The 21,756-nt window shown below is 37.5% G+C and overlaps 1 protein-coding gene across 1 annotated transcript; it reads right to left on the bottom strand.

Annotated features, from left to right (window-relative positions):
* Positions 1–351: 351 nt before the first annotated feature.
* Positions 352–20,173, bottom strand: pamr1a (peptidase domain containing associated with muscle regeneration 1a). Its single transcript, XM_053492816.1, has 12 exons — positions 19,997–20,173; positions 17,097–17,273; positions 15,717–15,842; positions 15,510–15,624; positions 15,193–15,410; positions 14,975–15,082; positions 14,169–14,351; positions 12,038–12,235; positions 11,866–11,932; positions 11,531–11,760; positions 4,124–4,452; positions 352–2,161 (listed from the first exon to the last, which is right to left on the bottom strand). Exons 1-12 carry the CDS (start codon positions 20,118–20,120, stop codon positions 1,619–1,621), a joined length of 2,418 nt encoding a protein of 805 aa, XP_053348791.1. The 5' UTR covers positions 20,121–20,173; the 3' UTR covers positions 352–1,618.
* Between the last annotated feature and the right edge of the window lie 1,583 nt (positions 20,174–21,756).

The raw sequence follows: 21,756 nt of genomic DNA, 5'->3' as shown, positions 1-21,756 counted from the left end.
GAGTGTTTTGGAATACAGACCCACTGCCTAACTAATTATGCTCGTAATCCGAGGTTCCACCGTATAAGGTTTTTTTTTTTTTTTTTACCCTAAAACAATGAGTGGTATGAGCTCAGGTCAATAAGGCCGTACACAGCAGATACAAGTTCAAAACAACTTAATGTTGATAAAAAAAAGGTCTAATACAACATTTGGTGATAATATATGTATTATTGTGCATTTATAATGAAATAAAATGATCCAGTCAAAAGTGACCGGAAACATTATATACAGTAACATCTATATTTTTCTGAAACAGCAAACTGTACAGTCAGTGTTTAATATTTAATAAACAATATATCTGCATGTTGATTAATTAAAAGCTAATACTTGTATATACATTATGCATACTTTGTGCAATCATTTTATTTGACATCACTCTGTAAATGGGAAAATAATTCTGACGGGGCAATAATGCCCTGAGTTGACTTCTGTTGCAGTTGCATTTTCTATCATGAAGGACCATGTAATTTGTTGAGAAAGAAGGGTTCACTGAGTTCTGGGGGCACAAATTGTATACGTTCCATCACCAATCATAAAGTTGTTTAATAATGTTTTAAAATATCCTTTGATTATCGCTTTTTTAAAAGAACCGGTACTGTTCTTAAACAAATTACCACTTAGTTACCAAGACCCAGATATGCCTTTATGCGCATTCCTATGGTGCTCTATTGGCCATTGTGCAGAAGTTAAATTCGTAATAAATTAAATTTCATGTCTTTTTTACTTTAACAAACCGTGACATTAAAATCAAGGTACACGCAGAACTGTGACTTTTGCATAGCCTTGCACCCCAATTTTACCTTAATATATAAAGTTAAGTGTAAGCTTGAGGTGGGGAAGTTATGAAGTTGGACTACTGATTAGAAGGTTGCACATTAAAACCCCAGCAATAAGCTGCTACTGTTGGGGCCTCAGGCTTAATGTACAGTACTGTGCAAAAGTCTTGAGCCACTGCTAATTTCTTCATATTTTGCTTCCAAAGAGCCAGACTTCTTTTTTTTTTTTTTTTTTGTATTTTAATGTAGTCCAGAGGAATAGTTCCTGAAGGACACTCTGGGTACCTAATAATGACAGATGATCAGGCCGGTGATTAGTATACTGGTGGTGCTAAATGCTAAGTGGTTGGAACAGACGAGAGGGGAAATGAGATTGCTGCTGATTTTGTTACATAAACAAACAATTTTAAAAAACATATCTTTAGGCACCTTGCAGCCTGTCATAGTACAACATTTGCTCCCATTTGTTTAATTTAATATGCATCATTTCGTTTAATTTAATATGAATTTAATGAATGCCTCAAGACTTTTGCATGGTACTTTAGGTCACTCTGAACAAGAGCATTTGCCAAATGCTGTAAATGTTAATGCTTTCCAATTTTTTAAAATGACTTTAAAGACTAGCTTGGCTAAACCCAGAAGGTGTCAGAATTTGTTCAGCTTAATGGGGATCAATATTGTTTCACTCTGCACACCTTTGATCACTCCATGATTTATAAAATGACCCCTTGTATAGTCAATGAGTTTTATAACTATTGGCCTGACTTGTCACATCTGTATATTTTAGTATGCAAAGAATATTACTTCATGTTATTTTCAATCCAGTTCTTAAAGTTTCCCACTCGTGTATATACAGTGTACAAGTGCGGATTACAATTTTGTACATTGTACCCAAAGCTCACCAGACCCAGTAGTTCCCAGTTAGACTCAGATACACTTTCCTCCGCTCTCCTGTGCTCTGGCACAGTAGGCACAAGTATGATTCCCCCTGATCTGGCAGGACATATTGTACTGGAACTGATAGGATGTTGCCTTCCACACAACATATTATTAGTAATACTGTTGGGAAGCCCTTGTTTAGCATACTGTCTTTCACACTGCAACACACCAGTTAGTTCGATAATTCCAGTCTGAGCCACTTGAGAGTGTGTTTCATGTTTTCTTGCTACAGACCAGCCAGTGATGTAGGCTTGGTTCACAGTTAGTTCCCCTCCTTGCAGATGGGGTAGGCACACAGGGGAAACAAATTCACTGATCCTTGCTTTCTCCACCAGCCTCAGTATAGCTAGGTCTGAGTCGAACCCAGTAGAATCATAGCTGGGATGAACCAGGAAATCTGAGACCTGTAAGGAAGAAAGAAGGACATGTCAAAGTTTCGAACACAAAGCAGAATATTACTAAGCTGTAGGGGTGAAACAAATTGATAAGCAAAATGCATAAACTTTTAAAGCAAAATATTTATTCAAAGGGATCCTAAAGTATCGAGAGTGTCATTGTTGCCATAGCAACAACCTCCAGTGCTACCAAGAAAAGGTTTACTGATCATTTCTTCAAGCTCTTTTGTAGTTCTCTCTCATTGACATTGGAGAGACACTTCAACAGCAATGGGCATCACATTAATAGAATGGTGATGCAAATCTTCTTTCGGTTGCACTGCTAGTTGTTATGGCAGCAGTGCTTGGCTCAAATGGTGTTTTGTTGATGGTGGTGGATTGCATCTCCCCCCCCAAAAAAATGCTATATTACATTATTTAATGCACAAGTTTGTGCCCTTGTGCCCTGTAAATGGGATATTGTCATCCTGAAAGAGACCACTTTCATCTTGGTAATGGTTCATCCTAGATGAACACTGTGTACTAAATTGCAGTGATGCTTCTCTTTAAGGAGACAAGCGAACTCAAACACCAGTATCAATTTACCCCCACAGTATAACAGCGCCAAGATAACTGGAGCACATCTGTAGGGTTTAAGCATTCATTTCTGCACTGTTCTCTTGGCATGTAAAAAATATGCACACACACCGTTGACTAAATGACCTTCATGCCCATTTTTTCACATCTCTGTAGACTAGTGAATGTGGTTTATATCAGATCAGAGCTTCAAAATGGTCTTTGTGTGTGTGTGTGTGTGTGTGTGTGTGTGTGTTTACATCCTAAAATTATAGTCTGATCACATCCCGGATTGACATTCTCAGTCACCACCTAAAGAGCACTCTAAAGCATGACCATCAAAATCACCGAATGTGTGCTCTAAGCCACAATTTCTAGCCCCATTTACTGAACCACAAATGCAGATGTCACTTTAGTGACTGGTGCAATTGGCTTATGCTGCTGCCATCTGTGCAACAATAAACACCCCTCCTTCAAAGGCATAGATCTTTTCCTCTTGCCATCTTGATCTAAAATTGAGGTCAACTAGGCCTTCTAATCATGCCACAAAGCATACTTTGATGTTAATTATTAATTATATCTATGATTATATCATGCTGTACACCTGTCTAGAAGTATCTGCCCTTGCTATGTTTCTGTATTCATCTATACAGGATTGCTATTTGATTCATCACCTGTCTTTGTATATTTCATTCATTTTAAAGCAAAAACTTGCCATTCACAATAAAAAAACAGTATTATTATGATAACTATAATAATTAATGAAAGGTTACGCTGTTATATTTAATGCGGATTAAAAATTATTGTTTGTCGTTTATTTGTCTTTTACTTTGTCTTGGTTTTACATCCTTTGATAAGCAAACTGTGTGTGATCAGTCTGCAATCATTTCACGGATCTGTATTTTTAACTTGCTGTTTTATGCACCGATTTTAAAGTCGTATTGCTCAAGTAAACCTTTGTATTAGATTTTGATAACTATGAAATGAACTAGTTCTAGATAACAGACTATGATATTGGTTCCTACAATATACACTGCAGTCCAAAATCTGGACACACTAGTGAAAATGTTCTGTTTTGCATCACTTTTTCTTACAAATGAAATTGATATAGACTGAAAATATTTGCTTAAATTACATCAACATTTAAGTTGCCATTGATCTACAATTGTTTTTGTTGCTCAAATCCATTCCAATTTAAGTGTCAAGAGAGACTGGATATGAGCAAAATCTGATCTTTTGTACAAAGTAGTTAACATTATCAATTTACTTACATTTAAACAAAGACATGGAAAGTGCAAGAGGTTACATATTACATATTCAAGATATTTAACATTTAATTTCTATATTTGAAAATTATATATATGTAGTCCTCCTGGATATGATTTAATCAAAATGTCAGGAAGGGTGAGTTTCTACCTTTATGTGCTGAAGCCTCTTATTTTCTCCCAGCACTACTTTCAGGTCAGCCATGTTTTTAGGCAGTGATTGTCCAGGCTCAGTTACACAGTGTGCTGGCACCAGGACAGCATGCTGGCTCACCAAAGCACCACTGCACACCAGATGCCACTTCTCCATGCTCTCCTCCTGCCAGTAGTCATGGTCATCTTCAGAAAACATTTCCCCTCGGCTGTCGGCCCTCCCTGTAATGGGACTGGTGTGGTAAGGGACACTGTGGTATATGGCTGCGTGCCACGGCCAGTGGGTTTGTGCCAGGTTCTTGGGCTTGAACGAGAGCTTACCACAGACTGCGAAGGACAACAACAGTTTTAAATTCAATTAAAGTGAGATTGAAAGGTCTGAGTCAATCATCAACTACCAATTAAAGTGCTTATAAAGAATAATTGAAATTACCAGTGACAGTAACGCATAATGTGTAAAGGACTATGCTCATTGGGCTAATATTAAACATGGGTCAATAAGAGGTTTAAACAATTACTTTGCTATAGGACTGTAAGGCAGTGTCACTATTTGTATCTGTAATTTATTGTTATGATCCCATAAGAGTCACATCTCTAAAATGTAATACAACAGCCTTTTAATAATAATAATAACAACAATAATAATAATAATAATAATAAAAATAATAATAATAGTAAATTTGCATCTTTTGCTCAATTGTGTGTATATTAATTTATCTATTCAATCTGTATAATGTACAGTAATCTTCAATGTGACATGTAACTAAAACAGTTTAAAGGGGGAAAAATAGAATAATTAAAAAAAAACTTAAAAATAACCTGGCACATAAATGTGCACACCCTTACCCTAAAACGTCATTGAAGCAGCTTTTGATTTTAAAACAACACTCAGCCTTTTTTTGACATGAGTCTACCAGCAGGGCACATCTTGACCTGGTAATTTTTGCCCACTCTTCCTTGCAAAACCACTCCAAATTGGTCAGATCTCAAGGGCAACCTGTGAACAGCACTTTCCATGTTCCCCACAGATTTTTATGTGGATTCAGGTCTGGGCTTTCGCTAGGCCAATTCCAAAACTTTAATCTTCTTCTTGTGAAGCCATTTTTTGTTGATTTTGGTGAATGCTTTAGGTCTCTGTTATGCTGAAAATTGAAATTCTAGATTGTTCTTTTGTTTTGTGCCAAAATTGACTGAGATTTAGAACTTTTTATAATTCCACCTTGACTTAAGGCCCAGCTCCAGCTAAAACAACGCAGCCATAAAAATGATGCTGCCACCACCCTGCTTCACCATGGGTATAGGGTTTTTAGGGTAATGTTTTTGCACAAAACATACATCTTCAGATAATAATACATGTGTGTTGGCTTTGGAAGACTTGATGTAAATTTCTTAATACAGAAATTAGCATCTCTACCCTATAACCCAGACAAATTAAACATATGGGAGATCGTTGTCACATGTACTGTTAAACTCCCTGGCAAGGTTTTTTCTTGTCTTGTCATCAATTTTGGATACCAGTTCTTGGTAATTCCACTGTGCCTCACTGTGTTCCATGTTACTGTATGTTTATGGCATTCGAAATTCTTTTGTACCCTTTTCCTTTGATCCCTGCTTTGTAAGCTCTTTGCAGACCATGACTTTCTCTGTAAGATGCAATTAAGTAAATGTCAGGAAAACTTTGAAAGTGATTGGTTAATTCTTATGTTATGCAGCTACGTTATTTTAGTTTTTCATTTTTGTAATTTCCCCATTCTAAAAGATTTCAATTAGGTTTTTTCTGTTGAGTTGTTCTGTTAAGGTCATGTTAAATGTAGAAAAGAAGTTCTAAAATTATTTATCTTGGTCTCTTTACATCACAAAAGCCTGGCATTTTAACAAGGCTGTGTAGAATGTTAATATCCTTTGTATATAATGTATTCATGCTTGGTTACATCTCTACTGTGTTCTGTTCACTATACTTCAATACGTTATCTAGACTTTCTTTAAGATGATGGTCTCAGTGATTCACTGTTTGGCGTGTTCAATTCAATTAAGGAATATCACACTCGATGTTGTGCTGTTGAGATGAATATCAGCATGGCTAAGTTATGGTCTTGGGAACAAGGGCACAGCCTGAGCGTCAAAGACATCCAGACCTGCTGATATTGATCACAAGAGCACATCCTCGAGTGTGTTATAGCTTTTACACAACAATTCCACACTATTTATCCTCAAAATTAAGTAAATATAAAATTCTTATTTAATGTATAATGATTATAATGCCACCACATATCCACTTGCGATTTGCGGAACTAATTAACCATGATTGGTGGAGATGGCAACTGACAGTTAGTGTAATTAGATGGTGGACAGTTCTACATTATACATCACAAACATTTTTTTGTGATATTTCCACATACTCCATTTAGAATATGGTTCCAGGGTTAAATCCTGCGTGAAAAGATTTTTTAAGTGGGAAGCTAGTGCACTTTTCCCACACACCAGGTAGTGCCCTTGATTAGGGGTTCAGCCTTGTGTTAGGAGCTAATTGGCATAGTAGCTGTAAATAAAAGAACACAAATGGTTTAGAGGCGAATCAAAATGACTTGTGTTTTTTGTTTTTTTTTAAAGATGACTTAAAGTTTATAGATGTGCTCTCCTACAGAAAGTACTTCTGGGACTGGCTATAAATGTTGGTTTTGGCAGGCAGCTGCTCTCTCCCCTGCGGATCATAATCAATTTTACATAATCAATGCTAATGTATGTCTTTTTGAGTTCACTGATATTTCAATATGTGGCCACATCATGCACAAGTGGATGTAAGAATACCTGACACCTGACAGAACAAAAGGAGGGTACATTTCTTTTAACAGGCGAAGGTTCTGATAATATATATTTAATTTTATTAAGCAAAAAGGGGTTAGCTAAACTACTAGCTAGGTGACTGTATAAGTATAAGGTTTTATGACATTGTGTGAACTTTCCCATCTCTTTATCTCTTATATCGCTTCCTCTTGGATCTGATATTAATTGGGAGTTATTGCTCCCAGGCTCTCTTTCTTATTCATTTTCTCTACCAAGACTTTCCCTCCTTTTCCTTGAGCTAACACTTCCCAGTTTGTCTCCAGACAGATTTCTGTACAAGTTTCACTCTGCATGCTGTGTGTACAGTGAAACCTCGGATTGCAAGTAACGCGGTTAGCGAGTGTTCCGCACAAGAAGCAAATATTTTTAATAAATTATGACTTGGAAAACAAACAAGTCTTAGTTTACGAGTACCGAGTATCATGTATCACACATGCACTTCTTGTTTTGACTCCGAGCGTCACATGATCACAACTGAACCAATGTTTTTCCTTTCTCTTGCGCTGCGGAGTTGTGGCTAATTTTCTCCCCTGCTGGGTCTTAGTGCGCATCTTTTACTGGTATAATCAGCATCCGTGCGCACGTGTATTGTTTACTATAACACTTTGACCACGTGTGTGCATGTACATCTTTTATTTTGCGTGTGTGTACAGCCTATAAATGGAAACACTTATCTGTCGGGATTTATTTTTGCTTTTTTTTAAAGATAGAGATGCTGATTAATTTGTTTTATTTTTAGTCTATATTTTGTATTAATTATTTTTATGTATTTATGTTTTTGGGCTGTGGAATGAATATTTTGAGTTTCCATTATTTCCATTGATTCCCTTTGGTTTACGAGTGTTTTGAAATACAAACAAATTATGCTTGCAATCCAAGGTTCCACTGTATTTTAAAACTTAACAATAAGGTTAAGTTTACTGTTTAGCAACATTTTATCTTAGCTACTATTTAGTGGGGTGTGTAAAGAAAGAAAAATTTTATTTGTTGTTTTGACAAATGTAAATTCATGTCATCTACTGCACGGGGTTTTATCAAAAATCTTTGAGAGTTATCAATGATGATTGGATCGCTGTCCGAGCTCACGAAACTTGCTCAGGTGATTGAATGCTTAGAGTCAAAGTTCTGTTAAACTCTAGATAATGTAACTCCACTTAAAAAAAAAAGTGATTAGAGAGAAAAAAACTAGCTCCCTCATATAACAATCACACACACACACTCAAACAAACACACACACACACACACACACACACAAACAAAAGACCCCTCAAAATTAAATTGGTAGTATTTCAGTACTCCATGCCACTGTCTCCAGCTTGCTCGCTGGGGATAAACTGATAAAGCTAAATATTTATATATATATAGCAATACAATGTGTGTGTGTGTGTGTGTGTGTGTATACTTAAAAATATAGATAGATTAATAGAATTATATAGCACTGTGGCCTTGAACCTTCAGGATCAAGGGTTTACCTCTATTAAGTCTAGTTTGCATGTCCCCCCGTGTTTGGTGGGTTTCCTCCGGGTACTTCGGTAAATTCTTACTTAATAATGTGAATAAGACCACCACAGAAACCTGCACACCAATTATGTGTATATGTGTTTTTATTTTTATGACAAACGTGAAAATATCAGTTAAGGAATTCAGACTTTATATATTTAAAAACATGCTATTTGTAGTAATATAAATTACAATATAGCTCTATCACATTAACAAGCATGTTTAACTCCCTTTTAAGAGACTAAAAAAAAGTCATTAATTTTTTTATGAAAATTATCTATTCATGTACTACATCCTATACCTACACATTTTTGAACCTACACACAGGTTGAACAGCTTCTAAATATATCTAGTTCTTCTATCAGCACTGGCTATGTACCTACATCATTTAAACCAGCAGTGATTAATAAAAATTGACCTTGACTCTCCCCTATCCAACTTTAGGCCAATATCAAACCAAAATCTGGCAGCACAGCATTTTTGCTCACAACTGCATAACAATAACATTCATGAAATAAATCAGTCAGAATTAAGGCCTCATCATAACACAGAGACAGCACTGGTTAAAATGGTAAATGACCTACTACTGACCTCTGATCAGGGTTTTATCTGTATGCATGTGTTGCTTGACCTTAGTGCAGTCATACTACTACCCTTAATAAAAGAGAAACTACTGCAAACGTTCTGGCTCTGGACTTATTTGACTAATTGCTATCAATTTGTAGATGTAAATGGTGATTTCTCTTTGCATACCAGGTTAAATGCTCTGCAAGGTTCTGTTTTAGGTCCACTGCAGAGCAACAAACCTGGTATGCAAAGAGGAATCACTATCTACAAATTGATGCTACACAAAGAGTGATTCCTCTTTGCATACCAAGTTTGGTGCTCTGCAAGGTTCTGTTTTAGGTCCACTGCTTTTGTCGCTATACTATATATGCTACCTCTGGGTAATATTGTTTATAAACATGGCTTTACTTTCCACAAAAGATACATAGTTGTATAGCTTAGCAAAGCCAGATGAGAGACACCTGCCTAATACAAAGTCGAGGACTGTGGCCATTAGATACTGGATGCTTATTAACTTCCTCTTACTTACAGTAATTCTGACAAGGAAGAAGCATTACCATTAGGACTACATACAGTAAACTAATAAGTAAGATTTCTGATTACATACAAACTCTAGATGGCCTTTCTGTTTTATCATGTGTAGCATTAAAATGCCTTGGTGTGATTATTGATTCCATCCTTTCATTTAATACTGTATACCCAGGATGGCCTTCTTTCATCTCCAAAATATTGCTAAATAATAAATATAATGTCATTGCAAAATAGGTCATGCTTGTTACCTTCAGGTTGGATTATTGTAATGCCTTATTTATCTAAATGTTCCACTAGGTGCATAAGCCCCAGTTAGTCCAGAATGTAGCAGGCAGAGTTATTAAACCAAAAGAAATTATTACACACTTATTCACACCGCATTGGCTCCCAATAGAAATTTGTCCATTGTGTTTAAAATACCACCATTGACCTACAGTATAAAGCACTGAATAGTGTCATGCTACATTTCCAGAGTAAAATGCTAGTATTCTGTGATCCACCACACCTACTTTAATCAAAGGTAGGTGGGCAGTGAAAGTTCAGCAGGCTAACAATCTGGTTTACTGATCATAGGGTTGGCAGTTCAAGCCCCAGCTCCACCAGTCTGCCATCATGGACCCTTCAGTAAGACCCTTAACCCTGTCAGCTCCAGGGGCTCCTTATTATGGTTGACCCTGCACTCTAACTCCGGCCCCCACACTGGGATATGATCAAAAAAAGAATTTCACTATGCAGTAAGAAATATGTTTTCCCAATACAATACATAAAAATTGTGAGTGAGGATTTTCAGATTAGTTTCCTGTTCTGTTGGTTCATCCTGAAGCGACTGAGGCCAATCATTTTTCGGGATTAAACTGTGACTGTACCCAACCACTGACTGACAGGAACACGCCAACTAACTGACAAGAAGGAAAATATACCTGTGAGCAAGTGTAATACTGCATCCACGAGCTCGGAGATGTTGCACATGAGAGTCTCATTTGTGCTCAAAGCTCTTGCTCTTCAAAATCCTCATGGGTGTATCTAATTTGTGAGTGCGCTACTCTTTTTGCGCCCTCAGCTCTTAAATAATCACGCACACAGCTCTTTTTTGCGTGCGCATTATCTCATTCGCGTTCCCTGATTTTGGCATTATTCTATCGCCATGGTAACCTCAGCAAAATTGATATGAATTAATTTCCTGTTATACAGTTGCACGTTTTTTGACCAGACAGCCCCGGGTTATGAAAGGGATTATTTATGGTTGCACTATCACCCAAATGAAGATGGGTGGCTTTTTGAGTCTAGTTCCATGCCACTGTCTCCAGCCTGCTCGCTGGGGATAAACTGATAATGCAAAAAAATTATATATATACCAAACAGTGTGTGTGTGTGTGTGTGTGTGTGTGTGTGTGTGCTTAAAAATATATATTAAACAGGGTCAAGGTTTTAACTCTATTAAGTCTATTCGCATTGAGTTTGCATGTTCCCCCCGTGTTTGGTGGGTTTCCTTCGGGTACTTCGGTTTCCTTGCACAGTTTAAAGACATGCAGATTGGGTTAATTGTCGTACCCACTTGCCCGCAGTGTGTATATGTGTGTACGTGCCGTGCAATGGATTGGCACTTTCTCGTGCCCTAAGTTTACTGGAATATGGTCCAGGCTCTCACGGCCCTGGTAAATAAGGACTTTTTAAGGATTTTTTTATGTTTGATTTAAATATGTCAAATTGTGTATGGCATTATAATAGTGTTATCAACTCATGTATATCAAATCATGAACATCACCTTTAACAGATAGAATTTTACTTGGCTTGTTGGTTACATATGATTTTACAAAGTGGAGTGTCCCTATAGACTTAAATGGGCTTTCAATCAAATCTGTTCCACAGTATATATACTGCATGGCTGTTTCATTATACCCATGGTAAGCTGAACCTATATGGCCTTCTTTTCTGTTCCTGAACATGTATATGCTGCCCCCACCTGGCAAACAGGTGACATGGCGTCCACTCCACTTGCCAGTTTTCAGACATGTTCTGCGTGCACTTCCAGAGTACTTGTACAGAGCAGAGATGCACTCATACTCAATGCTTGTGTAGAGATGATGGAAACCAGTGGGTAATTTACTCTGTGCTGCCTCTATACTGATTTCGCTTTCTGTCACATGTGGGTTTGGTTGGCGGGACGCGTAAAGCCTGTGTACTGGACTCTTCCTAGGAAAAAAATGAAAAATGATGTGCATTAATCAAATTAAGTTGAATCTGGTAATTTGTTTCACTGCGTATAAAAAAAATATATATTAATACTTATGCGTTTACCTTATTGAAACTTGGGGCTTTAAGACCTTCTGACGCACTAGCTTTGAGATCTTTGGCTCTCGACAAGCTGCAACACAGCCATAAGAACATGATTTTCATCATGTTTTGGTGTGGTAATATTACACAAAAAGGAATGATGCAAAATATAGTTATATGCCAAATAGACAGATACCTTTGATACACTGCGGCTGATTTCCACTCCATGTGCCATCGAGCTGGCATGTTCGTTTAGCGTTTCCACTGAGAACGTAAGAATTATTGCAGGAAAATTCCATGCTCTTTATAGCACCATCGGAGCCAAAAACTTTCAAGGAGTATCCATGGTGCAGTTGTGATAATGGGGGACATTCCTTCCTAATGACTTCTTTGTCTGTATTTCCAAATAACAGAGGGAACAAATCAAAAGATGAGTTGGTGCCCACTGATATGTTGATATGTTTGGCAGCACTATATGTGGAATAAACCACAACAGAGTGTTGTTATTAGAAATAATTAATAACAGACTGAGGTGTAGCTCAATGTAAAACATCAAAGTTGCTTATTTCATAATAACAGCATGTTCCAAATTGTTACATTGGTCTCGTGCCATAGCTCGCTGTCAAAGATTACAATCTGTAATTTATTAACTTCATGTCCTATTTGTAAGCTGGTTATAATTACATTTAATGTTGTGTTACATCTGCAAGAAAATCTAATAAGACAAAGACAAAAAATAAATTGCAGCTTGTAGTGTTAATGAGAAAGCAGTCCTGAAAGTCCTCTGTCCAGAAACAGACCACTGTAAAGTGCTGACACTGGAGACTCTTTCAAAAATGTTAAATGAACATTATTTCTTACAGAAGCGATTAGCCATATCCACTATAACAGTATATGCTTTTCTTTGTTAAACAACACATTTTATCCACTTATTATTAACCCTAGGTTGTTGTTAGGCATCTGCTATAAGCTCCAATTTAAATAAGCTGTCACTATAGAAACAATAATGTATTGCATCGAGCGCATTAATATAATCTAGAACCGTGCTGTTACATAAAATGATTTAACAGCTTCTGACCAATTCGATTTGGAAATTCAGCAAAGCTGTAGAATAACCGGCTCTAAACGATTGTAATAAAACTATTGTATTCAGCATGAGATGTTGGAAAATAAACCTTTACATTGATTGATGATGACGACAATGCGAGATTATTATCGTAATACTGCACTCAGACAAACATGGGTTAGAATTTTAATATACATCTTTTAAAAATAGCCACAATTCAGTATTTTTTAAGTCAGAAAGAATTATTTTTGGCAATGTCTGTGGAAGTACTTCTTGCATTGAAGCACATGACATTATTTGGTCAGAAAGGGAAACAATAGTGTACAAACAAATTGGATAATTGGAGAAAATGGGTTAGGCAATCTGCACCACTCATCAGGACGAGAAGGCAACGCTACTTTTCTCTCAATTCTGTTTCAGCACTCAAGCACTCTAAGCCCAGGCAGAGCATGAGTATGCATAATTGTGGGTATAGATTTTTATAGATTTTGAGCATCAGCCCATTTAACCCTTAAAACCTGGCTCATTTTATTTATGTCATGCATTTTCTTTTTTATCACAACCTAGGCAATGGGATTTTAAATAATTTTGTTTCTATTTAACCAATTACTGTATATACATAAACATGTCTAAGCAAAAAATAAAAGGATCAGATAGGCAAATAAATTTCATATACACATATGATCATGTGGTTGGTGGTGTTTAAATTTAAATTTAAATTTGTCATACACCGTACAATATGCAATGAAATGCTTATATGACCGCCCACAACCTTAAAAGATTATCGATAGGAAATAAATATGATAAATAAAATTAAAAATAAAATGTAGAAAAACTTTAGCTAAGGAAAATATAGCTATGGAGGATAAACAAATATAAAATATAAGAAAAACCTAGCTGTACAAATATGGAAAAGAAAATTCTACAAATGTAGAAAATATAGAAGAGAGCATTTAAACTGCTTTCTTTTTTTGCTTAGTCATGTTTATGACATATCAGAACTACAATAAAGTGCGTCTGGCATGAATGTACTGTATGCTTCTTGTTTTTTAAGGCTTAACATGAACCAAAATTGCTGACTAAACTTTTCAGGTTTCCAAAATCAACCTGACCTTGCAAAGAATTTGAATGGTTGGTACCTGAGTTCACCTAAAATACATCCTCAAATAAAAAAAATGTAAGACATAATTGTCAGTCATTGTAAATGATCAGTCATGACTCATGTGTACTGTAAGTTAAACTGGCACCATGTTCATCATACCCCTGGTGCATGTGGGTGCTGTACCACTCCAGGTACCGTTGGACTGGCACAGCCTCCGTGAGACTCCTCTGAGTTTATAAGGTTTATAGCACCGGTACTGAACACCAGTGGCAATGTCTCCGTTCTCGTACAGCAGGAAATGGTCTCCGTGAACAGGCTTCTGAGGGATTACACAGCCAGATCCTGCTTGTGCAAAAAGAACATTATTAGAATGGCATGCATAGATTTAAATATTTCTTCAACATTTGGATTTATCCCCATCCACAACCCAAAAAACTGGCTAATGGTTAGTAACCTAGTAACCCAGTGAAAGGATCTATCCAATTATAGAACTTCAAAGCATTTTTGTAAGTCACTCTGGATTTGAGCGTCTGCCAGATGCCTAAATGTAAATGTAAATGTAAATGTAATGCATATAGTCATGGTTCTCAAACTTTCATATTTTTATGACCATAATCCAACTATTCAAATACTTCCCCTATTAGTCAAATCTGTATAACAATATTCTGGTTATTACTTGGAACTACAAATCTTTTTATTCATGAATTTTACCTCAACATGACATAAGGAGCTTTTAATTTATAGGCCACTTATTCTTAAGTTACTGAGATTTTGTTTAAACCCATAAAATAGGGTTTGTGATTCATACGGTTTGGATTAAACCCAATACATTTAAATAGAAAAATGCACTACAAGAAATCACATACAGAGCATATTTTAGTTTCAGCATTTTATAGCTTTCCCCATTCACATGATTACTACAGTATGTATAGTTTCAAATTTTCCACCGAATTACTGACACTCACTCTTCTCACACCGTAGGCCCGTGAAACCGGCTTGGCAAGCACAGCGGAAAGTTTTAACTGTATCCAGTGAACAAGTACCACCGTTCATACATGGATTAAGGTTGCACACTGCACACACATACATTTAAGATGGTGAGGATATACACGGCATGCTGTGTAATGAAAAACATTTTGTGGTTTTAACCAGACACATAGATACCTGTGTTTGTAAACTGCACCTGAGAATTCCTGAAACGTAGCAGAGAACCCGTCATAATTATTATAACCATCTGAAACAAAATGGATATGCAGCGAGTCTCCTGAGCTCCTGATCGGTGGCGGGATTTGGTCTCCGCAGTATCGGCCAATCAGAGGCGAGTGAATGCTATCGCCGTCCCTAAGCTCCACAAAGTCATAGCGACACCTGTGATCAAACTCCAGATTAAGCATCGTAAACCTGCGAGAGATGAAAAACATTACATTAAATAATAAAATTAAGAAGTTGTATAATACAGTAAGTGAGCTTTAGGTCATAAACCAGGGAAAAGGGAATTGCCTGAATTCCATGGCCACCCCTGTGCTAACATGTAGCGTCCAGTCACATGCCGCATTGATTGGATAACTCTCCAGGGTCACATGACCGTGAGGCTTCCGTATGACTTCTCCACACTCTGAAGAAGAAACACCAATGAAGACGCAAAAATGAAAAGACAATTTGTTGATTATAAAGGAAAACCCCTTCCAGAATACTCAGGACACTCACTGAGGCAATCCCCTCCAGACCAGCCCTGCCGACACTCAGTGCAGTATCTTCCAGTGATGTAGAAATCATCCTTTGCCTGCCATGTGCCATTATTACATCTCTTACAGTTATCAAACACATTGCAGCCTGCAGACAAAGAAGACACACTGTGTGAGGCACAATAACAAAGACCTAATTTGTAAACCACTACCTTACACAGCAGTAAAATATCTCAGGGAAAAATATACTACAGTTAGCAAAAGTTGTTTTCTAGGCGTTAGGTTTTCTGATATTATCCTTTGAATGTGCTCATGCTCGCACGGATCTCTCTCCCCACCTTCTTCCTCCTCATTATTACAGTATATGGCAATACTTCCTATAGTTCACATCCAGACAGATATTTACAGTATGGAACTTCCTCTTTCTCTTTGTTCTTCCCAGAACATGTTAACGACTTGTATTCTTTTTGATGTAACAGATGTACATGACACAGGGCATTTGGCCAAGGATTTAAATATCTTCCAATCTCTATCTCTAATAAATTAGAGAACATCAGACACTGTCATCATGTGTGTGTGTGTGTGTGTGTGTGTGTGTGTGTGTCTCCCGGCTGAGAAGCTTATCCCTCATTTTCAACCTACCAATCTGGTGGCTCAGTCCTGTTCCATCATTCTAGACTTAACAATCGGTGAAAATAGATTTCCTTAATTAAGTCCTGCCATAACAAGCTCAAAAGTTTGTATCCCTCTTTAATGCCAGGTAATTGAGTAAAAGATGTCATACTAAAGCGCTGCTTGATATAGAACAGGCACCTATGATTATTTGCTAAGCCTTTTCATGGAAAGAGAGGTTTGTGGAGCTAGCAATCACCTACCTCACCTGTCAGTTCTACTGCACACCACAATCTCCAGAATACTAGACTGCTTTCAGACCGTTTAAACTTTCACTTGTACTCTCCCATTCACTGACTGTTTACTTAAGCCGGATTTTTCAATATCTCAATGTCAAATCCTGTCTCCTTAAAATAAAAGTTCTTCATGTGCCAGTTTAGTTTTTTGGCTTCTCATCCTTTTTTTTTTCATTTATTTTTTATTACTGGTGTACACTTGTTCTTATGACTCTACCTAAAACACAAAATATTAAGCTTTAATAGGGATGTACAGTACTGTAGAAGGTTTATTTAGAATCCATCATTCATTCAGACAAATGTTGTTACACATACAGTATATTATACCATTTATGATACTTGATAAAGTAATAGCCACAGGGGTATGCCGTTTCTACTATAAATCTGAGTACCTACCTAAAATGTACCGTTAAAACAGCTTGTTCTAACACACCTGGAAATCTGATCGGATCAGTTCGCATTCAACCACAGACTTTGCACACATTCATTCATACCCTGGTGGATGATGCAGGGGTCACATTGGTGGATGTCGTTCCGGCAGCAGGGCACAGCATAGCCCACCCGTGTCCTCTGAGATGGACACTTACAACGGATAAGCTCATATTCACAGCAGGAACGACACATGGCGTTCCAACGAGGGCCAGGACACTTATCCTCCCGGGCAATAGATGCTGGAGAAGCACATACAGAATACATAGTAGGTACAGTATCAAATGCATTATGACCAATATGAGTCCTTAGAGCCAGTCCATGTTGCCTACACATCCATATTTGTGATGGGGGTGTACTGTGTTAATATCTGGAGCATGTGTGCAAGATGCGATGAGGGCTCATAATAATATTAGTCATAATAATATTGATTCTACAAGTGTAAAAAGATTTTAGAGCTTTGAACTTGACTAAGTGACTGACTGCTGACTATCTAGCTAACATTACGCAAAATGTTTATCATTTTTATCAATAGCTTAAATAAGGTATCAAAAGTTTTTAAATGGAGTGACTAGCTTGTGTCAATATTAGTTATATGACTCAACAACTTAACGAAAAACATACTAGTCTGTTCTAAACGTTACACAAGACAAGACTAGGGCTTTGCCATAGGGCTGTCAACCCTGTGAATCTTCCAAGTTTCAAAGAGGTTAAATGAAGGTCGCTGGGCAATAACAGAGCTTCACATCTGTGCTGGAATGTGTGTGCATTCATGAGGCTTGACTGTCACTTCTAGCCCAACCCAAAGGTTTCACTCTCCTCATCCAACGTGGCATTTTATTTATCATCCAATAAATTCAGATAAAATTTATTCATGGTAGTGAAAAATATTCAAGGTCCAATAACTTGAAGAAAAAAAAAAAAGATAGGCCACTCCACAAACAAAGAGGACTATTTGCATTGACTGACATAGGAATGTCCAGGGTTAAAAAAATCTTAGTCTATATGTATACCCCTGTGTGTATTGTTGCTTGCTGTAACCTTAAACCACTGTTTCTACTATTGTGCATTGTTTCTAGTAGATCCAAGACTACACTTATCACCGGCACCATTTTATACAGGGTCGTGGGGGAACCTGGAGCCTATCCCAGGAGACTTAGGGCATGAGGCAGGGTACACCCTGGATAAGGTGCCAATCCGTTGAAAGAGACACACACACACACTCACACACTGCAGGCAATTTGGGAACCTAAGAAGGAAACTCAGCAAGCACGAGGAGAACATGCAAACACAATGCACACAGACTCAAGGTAGGAATCGAACCCCGACCCTGGAGGCGCAAGGCAACAGTGCCAACCACTACGCCACTGTGCCAACCAAGGCTATACACTGAATTAAATATTAATTACCCTAGGAGTGTATTTTGACCCCTCTTGTCAGATAGTTAGATAGTTCTCTAACAGAGTTAGATTGCAGATACATCCTTGTTTGCCATGTTTCCAATAGGACCTCCTCTGAAAGAATATTCTAGATCATCTTCATTCATTTTATTCATTCACAACCACTTTATCCTTTAGCCTATTCTGTAAGCATTGGGAATACACCCTAGATGCGATGCCATGAATGGGAGGCCATGAAAGAGTATAATGATTGTTTGTTGTTTGCGCATCCCATGTGTTCTTACACACTGAGCTTCATTTGCAGGCTCATTATGTTCAAATTTAGTTTCTGGACACAGATTCTTTAGTATGCAGTGAAACACTTGCGTTATATAAAAGCCACAGCTCTTTGTGGGGAAAAAAAAAAGCAATGATATAATAGTATGTGCAAGTTAGCTACGATACAGTGTTCTTGCATAGAGATGAAATAGATCAGAAGCATTCCTGTCTAATTATGATCCTTAATTGGTATTCATCTGCCATGATCACTGTAAGGTTTACTGGAGCATAAACACAAGAAGAATAGAATGTCCAAATTTAACAGCTGCAGAATTTAACGTTGCATGACTACTACTAAATTCATTGATTTGTTCCTTATCTTCTATAATCTCTTTATCTTATTTATTAATTTTATTTAGTCATGTAAATTTAGTGGTGCTCACCATGGGTGTGAGGTAAGACTGCACCCATGGTCCATTACATTACAAAACACCACACACACACACACACACACACACACATTGGTTTAGAACTAGAGGCAATTTAACATAGCCAAGTCACCCACAAGCATGTTTTACTGAGGTGGGCGTAAACCTACATCAACATAGGGATGACAAACCCTAACCTAGGCTCAGGATCAAACCAGGAACCCTGTGAGGTATCTGCAAGACAGTAAATCTTGCTCTTGTTATGGTATTTATAATTACTCATGTTAATAACTACGACTGCTAATTTTCTTTCTTCTCCCCTGGCAAAAATCTAAATAAAATAGAATAAAAAAGAATACACTGCCATTTTTACATAGAAGTGCCTCTAAATAGAAAATTACCTCCTCAATTTAGTCTCAAATGGCATTCCCAGTCTTCTGTTTTTGGCTTATTTACTGTATCTGATTTCTGCTTTTCTCATTAGGAGAATCTATGCCTTGGAGCAGAAAGTATTTGAACGGCTGTGGACCATAACATAGAGAATGACCTTGGAGCCTGCTGCAACCCCTTACACCTCACCATCCCCCCCCCCCCACCCCCCACTCCACGCCCCAAACAACATGCACCCGCATATTCCAAAGCCCATTCATCATCAAGCAACGATCAATGACTAATACTCATTTCTATGGAGATCTGGAGCTCTTTTTCTAACCACTGAACACAGCAAGCTTAGGCAGAAAGAAGAATGGTTTAAGAAAGAAACATATAAAAGCTTAATCACTGAACCATGCATGAGTCCATACTGCATAATTTCCTTATGGAAAAACTGCAAAGAAAAGAAAGCAGTGCAATAATCTGTTGTATCTAAATTGCTCTTACCATGTGGCGAGGTTATCACTGAACAGCAGAACTGAAGGGCATATAGGAAAAGTGGTAGCGCACGTGATTGCTGTCTAGGAAGAGAAAGCATCCAGAATCCTCTGGTTTTTATGAAAAAGAGCATTTTTTTAACCCAAGGGCAGTACTACCTACTATTGATTTGTCTTCCCACAGACTTTCTTATTCACTCACACTCTCATATCCAAGTCTCTCTGAAACACACAGAAGGACTCACCACTGAATTGCTGCTGTGACGTAACAGGTCTTTTGAGAGACTTTGATCCAGAGCAAGCCTCTTTAACCCATTCTCTGAACGTAGCTACTTCTGCTCTCCTGCCTCTCACATATTTTAACTCCTACTGACAGCCAGCACCAAAAATCACACACAAAACAGCTATAAAATATATGAATCTGGACATATTGTTGGTATTAAAGACACACACTACAGGCAAGACAACAACAAAAAAGTATATTTCTATTAAGTTCTTAAGCCATGCTAGCTTTTAATATGATATATAATTAATATTAATGCTATACAATAAGTCTTAATCCGCAATACAGTGAGTGATAGACAATATTAATGTGTCTCATGTTTCTCAAACTCTTCCAAGTAAGAGTTATAGTGATTCCCAGAAGAATGAAGTCAGAAGAATGTTTCTTTTCTGTTTGTTTTATCCCGATATCATCAAATGCATAAGTAAACAAGTTGTTTATTTTCAGTGGAATGGCCGTACATGACTGCACTAAGTGCTAAAGCGTCTGACTCGTTTGTTTTGAATTACCATGGACACCGAGTTTCCATGTTCTCAGCTGCTCCTTGCTCCAGTCATTCTGTCCTAAATAGAAGTATAAATTGGTGTTGCACTGGAATTTCACTGCCAGACAGATTATAGAGCCACAGAAATGTATTCTTTTAAGTCTGATATTTCGTATGTGGCACACTTTATTTTGTCATTACTTTTGGCTATTTTAATTTTGTTATGCACAACATACTGTATGTTCTAAAGGAGCTATCAGAAAATAAAGAATCTTCTAGCTATTGTACAACTTATAGTTTAAATTAGGGATGAAGCTTATTTCTCACTTTTACTTATTCTGTATATACTGTACTGTTTTATCCTGTATACAGAGTTGCGGGGGACCTGACGCTATAGCAAGAAACTAAGGGCACGAGGCGAGGTGGGTGCCAATCCATTGCAGGGCACACACATACACACACTACAGGCAATTTAAGAATGAAGATTAGCCTAATCTATATGTCTTTGGACTGTGGGAGGAAACCCTCCAAGCACAAGAAGAACATGCAAACTCTATCACTACAGCACCTTGCCACCATTTGATTATAATTATTTGATACATGACTATAATAGAACTAGGGGCACTGGTGGCTAGGTGGTAGGTGTTTCGCAGAAGGCCACCCCAGCCACTGGACAGTGCCGGTCCCAAGCCCGGATAAAATGTGAGGGTTGTGTTAGAAAGGGCATCCAGCGTAAAACCTGTGCCAAGTTGTAGTGTGGACTGGGTATTCCGCTGTGGCGACCTCTTGCCAGGAGCAGCCGAAACAACAACAACATGACTATAATAGAACTGTTACTGTATACACTGCCTGGCTCAAAAAAAGGCTTAATTTCATATGGGTCAAATAATTGGGCAGCATCAAGCGAAGGAGAAGATTTGAAATTACTAGAACTAGGTTAAGAAGCCTTCAACACTTTATCAGAAACTGGATGGACTGTGCTGGACCGTCAATTTTGTAGAAG

Source organism: Clarias gariepinus, chromosome 3, assembly GCF_024256425.1.
Source record: "Clarias gariepinus isolate MV-2021 ecotype Netherlands chromosome 3, CGAR_prim_01v2, whole genome shotgun sequence".
Taxonomy (NCBI): Eukaryota; Metazoa; Chordata; class Actinopteri; order Siluriformes; family Clariidae; genus Clarias; species Clarias gariepinus.
This window is presented reverse-complemented; position numbering and strand designations above follow the sequence as displayed.

Excerpts from the sequence above, each read along its gene's own strand:
- pamr1a (XM_053492816.1), bottom strand. The coding sequence starts at position 20,120 with ATGCTCTTTTTCATAAAAACCAGAGGATTCTGGATGCTTTCTCTTCCT. Across the intron at positions 15,625-15,716 it reads GTCTGGAGGGGATTGCCTCA|AGTGTGGAGAAGTCATACGG; the intron begins GTGAGTGTCCTG and ends TTTCTTCTTCAG. Across the intron at positions 4,453-11,530 it reads CCATGTCACCTGTTTGCCAG|TCTGTGGTAAGCTCTCGTTC; the intron begins GTGGGGGCAGCA and ends TGTCCTTCGCAG.